Source organism: Berghia stephanieae, chromosome 5, assembly GCF_034508935.2.
Source record: "Berghia stephanieae isolate SIO BIC M18660-M18661 chromosome 5, UCSD_Bste_1.3, whole genome shotgun sequence".
NCBI classification, from domain to species: Eukaryota; Metazoa; Mollusca; class Gastropoda; order Nudibranchia; family Aeolidiidae; genus Berghia; species Berghia stephanieae.
In genome coordinates, this window is record NC_088364.1 from 21,880,773 (window position 1) to 21,886,458 (window position 5,686).

At 37.6% G+C, this 5,686-nt stretch overlaps 1 protein-coding gene across 1 annotated transcript; it reads left to right on the forward strand.

The window, feature by feature from the left end:
- The first annotated feature begins 3,483 nt into the window (after window positions 1–3,483).
- Window positions 3,484–5,458, forward strand: LOC144974106 (uncharacterized). The gene has a single exon (XM_078917004.1). It carries the CDS (start codon window positions 3,894–3,896, stop codon window positions 5,178–5,180), a length of 1,287 nt encoding a protein of 428 aa, XP_078773130.1. The 5' UTR covers window positions 3,484–3,893; the 3' UTR covers window positions 5,181–5,458.
- The last annotated feature ends 228 nt before the right edge of the window (window positions 5,459–5,686 follow it).

The window sequence follows — 5,686 nt, forward strand, 5'->3', positions numbered from 1 at the left end:
TATTGTGTGTGTTCGTGTATTTGTGTACGCGCACGTGAGTGTGTGTGTGTGTGTATGAAAGAGAGTGTCTGTGTGTGTCTGTGTGTGTGTGTCTGTGTGTGTGTGTGTGTTATAGCTGTAAATTGCCAACCTCTATTTGTTTGTGAGTGAATGAGTGCATAATGATAACTTGGTGAGCGCTCGTTTCCATTAAAAGAAATAATAAAATTAAAATCAAGACCTAATTAAAAACCCCATTGGATTCAACTGATAATCGAAATTACGGCCTGAAAAGATTGATTTTGATCCTTGGTCGCTAAACGGATTGAACATGTGTCTGACGTACAAAAGAGTCTGGTTTGAATCCCATTTTACTATTTCATGGCCCTATTTGGCAGTAATGAGCTATCCCTCTGGACCTAAGTTAGAAATCGCTGAATATACATTGCATATTGGCGGCCGTTGTCAACCAATTGGTGTATTTTATTTATTTATTTTCATTATTATTATTATTATTATTATTATTATTATTAGTATTATTATTATTATTATTATTATTATTATTTTATGTGTTTATTTTTTTTGCTTTTGAAGGCGGGGGGGGGGGGGGGGGGAGTTATTGGTTTTTTTTTTTTGTTTTGTTTTATTGTTTTTGTTTGTTTTTTTTTTGTTTGTGTTGTTTTTTTTTTTTGTTTTGTGTTGTTTTTTGTTGGGTTTTGTGTTTTGTTGTTGTTGTGTTTTTTTTGGGGGGGGGGGGTTGGGTTTGTTTTGAGGGGGAGTTGGGAAAATAGATTCTCACACAGGCAAAAATGTACAAATTAATTATGATTTGATTTCTATCTTCTTTTGTTTTATATAAGAAAAAATCCTGTTTGAAATTTTGATTTCATTTATTGCGATGGTATCATGAATTAACTATTCCTTGATCGAAGACTTAATGAGCGCTACACAAACAATATGCTTAAGATTTAGGACATTCGACATTATGCAAATACTTTTAGAAACACATAGTTACACACGTGCACACACAAACAAGCACATACACACACAAACACACATACACACACACACACACATGCATACTCACCCACAGGCTGGTGAGCGTAGACACAATTTTACAGTAGTGCTAACCTTTGAACCAAATGCAGAGACATGCATGCCTACAACGTGCCAGACTGCCCTCGTGCACATTCTTCAAATATTTCAATGTTAAAAGTAGTTGTAGATTTCGTTTACCATATGGTGTATTCCATGTCACCATTACGCAATACTCCTCTGTCGTGTATTGATAAAACAAACAAACTAAACACCATTTCTATAATTTCTCCAGAAAACGTTTACCTCATAAAAATGGAGAAATTTACTCTCACCTTGTCAAAAAAGTATGAAAACATGGCCAAAGCAGACAACAGTGTGATCTATTGGTATGATATTCGGCTTTGGATTGTAGGGAAAAGATTCAAGTCCCGCTATTGATGCATTGCGTTTAGTTAAAAAACTCATAACATCCGTCAGCCCGATATAGCTTACCAACACACAAAACAATGTGTAACCTTAAACGTCATTAATACAATCTTGAGAGAACTACTCATGGCTGGCTAAAAACAATACCAAAGAGATGAGTGGCGTCAAATTCGTCCTATCTACTGGCGTTGAAAAAATGAGTCCTTGCTAAAGCTATATATTCACATTTTCTCACCGTACACCAGATGTAGAATGAGTACCTAGCTGATAAAAAAACATTATCTCTGTCGAAAATATATTATAATAACGCCATACAGGTTACTTGTCTCATATATGATATTTCCTTCTCCACTTCCTTGTTTCTCTCTCTCTCTCTCTCTCTCTCTCTCTCTCTCTCTCTCTCTCTCTCTCTCTCTCTATCTATCTATCTATCTATCTATTTATCCATCTCTCTCTTTCTCTCTCTCACACTCTCTTCTTCTCCTCCTCCTCCTCCTCCTCCTCCTCCTCCTTCTTCTTCTTCTTCTTCTTCTTCTTCTTCTTCTTCTTCTTCTTCTTCTTCTTCTTCTTCTTCTTCTTCTTCTTCTTCTTCTTCTTAAAAATTAAGATTGTATTTGAAACAATTTGGAACATTTTCTATGGTAATCATGTTTGATTTCTGATGGTAGAAAAAAATTATTTGGGATTTCGAGAGAAATGGATAAACTAAATTGTTGTGTAACATCTCAAGAATCACCGGCCGTCGACAGGGAAAAGTGGAGACTGAAGCAAATGATGCCTTGTTTGCCATATAAAACAAAATGAGTAGGTCTCGGGTGTTTGGAAATTTTTAATTTTTTTTATGGTGGACAAAAAAAAAAAAAAAGAAAAGAAAAAAGAAAAAGAAAGGAAAGAGAAAAATAGAGGGGGGGGGGGATTGAATTTTTAGCCACTACTTTAGCCTGGGTTTTCGAATTTATGATGTTTTTTCAATAAATGAATTGTCTACTTCGCCAGCCCATCTTTTGTCTTTCTATTTTTTTCCACAACAATCCAACCAGCTTTTAAATCAGGTTGTTTTTATATTTCTCTATAATGTTCTCAGTATTCTGTTGCCCAATCGTCAGTGTAAAACCATTGTATTCCCTTAGCGACCGTCACCCAGATGTCATTATTCCCACGATAACCACATCACACAGTTTACACATCTTGTCTCTGTTTATCCCTCTCTATTTAATAAAATAAACTGCGCCAAAATTGACAACAGAAAGAGCACGGGCGATTGAAAAAAAAAATCAAAACAAATCAATATAAAGGATATGACAGCAATCGTTTCAACAATTCTGCTCCTCTAAACCGACAGGGTAATTGTAATTTGTGTTGACTCTTTTTTTTACATCCTGAACTTTTATTTTAAAGACACAAGATGGAGGGTGTTATTGTCATTCGACAACAGGCAATGCAATTCAAGATGAAAAGAAAAGGTGAAAAAGAGAACTTGAAGAAAAAGGCAGGTTATAAAAGACACTCAACATGACACTCCTTCTTGCAGTTCATTGACGTCTTCTGTTTGAGCTTGGCTGGGTTGCTCGCCGACAACTTCCTGTAACAGTAATAACTTTTGACACCTTTTTCCTACTCACTTCCAATTAAACTATTTATTATTATGGTTTTAACCCTTGTGGCATACTCGCCGGCAGCAAGCCGCTCACTCTGCTGATGTTTCAAAATTAACATACCGTGACATCGCCCCCCTCGCCCCTCTCGCCGCCACACCCCACATACCGCGTCCTCAATGTACCCACCACGCCACGAGGACGAACAAGTGATCTCTTCCCCCCCCCCTCCCCCCCCCCCCCCCACCAACTTATCCCCCTCCCACCCAACCCCAAACCCCCAAGGTCCCTTTTGGCGATAGCAACTTTTGTTATTTTAGGGGTGGGGGAGGGGGGAGGGGGGAGGGCATCTTTATTTCCATGCGTCGTCCGGGCGGGTCGTTTGTGAGAGCAAATTGTATGTAATGTCATGCTGAGTGTGGACAATCACACACAGCGTTCTACACCCCCCTAGCAAAGTCAGCAGAGAGATTCTTTACATGATAAATACTTTGCCACAGCCATATAATTATTTTAAACCAAGATTTCCCCAAAATTTCGTGTCGATTTAATTTTCTGTGAAAGAAGCTATGCAGTTCTTTTAGCTTTACTGGATTGATCATTTTATGTTTTTATTACAGTCGAGTTCTGACTTAGATGCCGTTTACATGTGAACTTCAGAACCGCCGGGCAAGACTAATATAGTTCATTCAAATGATACTTTGAGTAGTAGTAAAATTAAACATGTGTAGCTTGTGTCCATTCCTTCCTATACTTTCTTGACAGACATATTTTGATTGTAATACCAGGTGATTATGTTCCTTGGCTGGATCTATATATGAAAATATTTAATTATTCAATAATATAAACATCAAAATGGAAGACATTTGTGAGTTTTTTAATTTTTCAAACCCTTCAAGTCCTGTTCCTAATTTTAATGACGCGTTTGATGAACCAAGAGAAGTAAAAATGGAAAACGAATGCCAAAAAATGGAGGATGATCTTGTGAGTTACCTCGCACAACTAACAGAGCCCACGCTCGATTCTCCATCATTTTTCTCATTTAACGATTGCGAGGATATCGGTCCAAATTTTAGATCTACAGTGGACAACCCATATTCCGATTCAGACCTGACTCCTAGCACACCCTTAACGCCCTACGACAGGTCAAGTCTTCGTTTCATGTTTCCTGACACACCAACTACCCCTGAATTCACAAGCCCTGGACTTCACAATCAAAATGATAAAACTAGTTATCAATTCCATAAAATTAATACCCAAATTCACTCGAAAGATGCTCGGATCGCTCGAGATCCACCATCATATGAACAAAGTGTTTACAAAAATGAATATCTACAGCATTTATCGCATCAATTTTCTCCGCATCATTCTCAATTCCAACAAACTCATCAACGCCAAAGTATCCAGTCTCCGCTAACGCCCATATCACCGTTCTCGCCGTCAATTTCAAGTCCTCACAACTTCCTTACCCCAAAAAGGAATACGGAACCACAGGTATTCATATTTCCACCTGTTGATAAAGACTCTATTCAACCAAACAAATTGCCTTTAACATCGCATGACACACCGCAGAAGAAACCCTTACGTCCAACCTCTTTGGGTACAAATTTTAAAAATTCATATCTCACAAAACAACTGATTCCTAAGCAAAAATTCAAGAAACCAGCACCATTATCTCTACAATCTCCTTCAACATCACCACAAGAAAACATTTGCTTCGCTAAATTGAAATCATCACCCACGACATCGGCTTCTCCAGCAAATTCGAAAGAATCGTCAAAAAAGAAGAATTCTTCTAATGGAGACAACGAAAAAAAGAAAAAGACTCCAGGACGGAAAAAATGTACGTCCATTCCTCCTGGAGAACTTCACAAGAAAAGGCGATTGGCAGCAAATGCTCGGGAGAGAAAACGTATGCGAAGTCTAAACGTTGCTTTCGATAAGTTACGAAAGGTCGTTCCTTCCATGGGGGACGACATGGTGATGTCCAAATATGACACTTTACAGATGGCACAGACCTACATCTCAGCATTGCTGGACATCCTCAAAGAAGAACCTGGAAGTATCACAATTAAAGAAACAATTTGTCCTGACAGTGGTAGTGATAGTGTGTCATATGACTCTAGTGATAGTAATTTATGACAGATTTGACTAAATTAGTTAGATTATCCACCAATGGATTTATCAATTCAACGTCTGTTCGTCGAATAACTTGAGCACGTGTTCAATGGGAAAAAGCAATAAACAAACACAATAAATAAATAACCAACAACAAAAAAAAAACACTAACCATCTTTTTGGCTGATTAGTGGTTATATAGATATAGATAGATCTTGTAGTCCATTTATCCATTTATCCAACTACCTATTGTCCATCTCTCTCTCTCTCTCTCTCTCTCTCTCTCTCTCTCTCTCTCTCTCCATCTATCTCATCTATTATCTATCTATCTATCTATCTATCTATCTATCTATCTATCTATCTATCTCTCTCTCTCTCTCTCTCTCTCTCTCTCTCTCTTTCTCTCTTTCTCTCTCTTTGTGAGTATGTGCGTGTATAAAATCTAATTCTATTAGTCTACTTATCTATCCCTCAAAATGTTGATGACCACCAACGTAATTGCCGTCTTTTTACGAAAACTTGAACGATTT

What these genes read in the sequence shown, in the direction of transcription:
- LOC144974106 (XM_078917004.1), top strand. Translation starts at nt 3,894, where the DNA reads ATGGAAGACATTTGTGAGTTTTTTAATTTTTCAAACCCTTCAAGTCCT.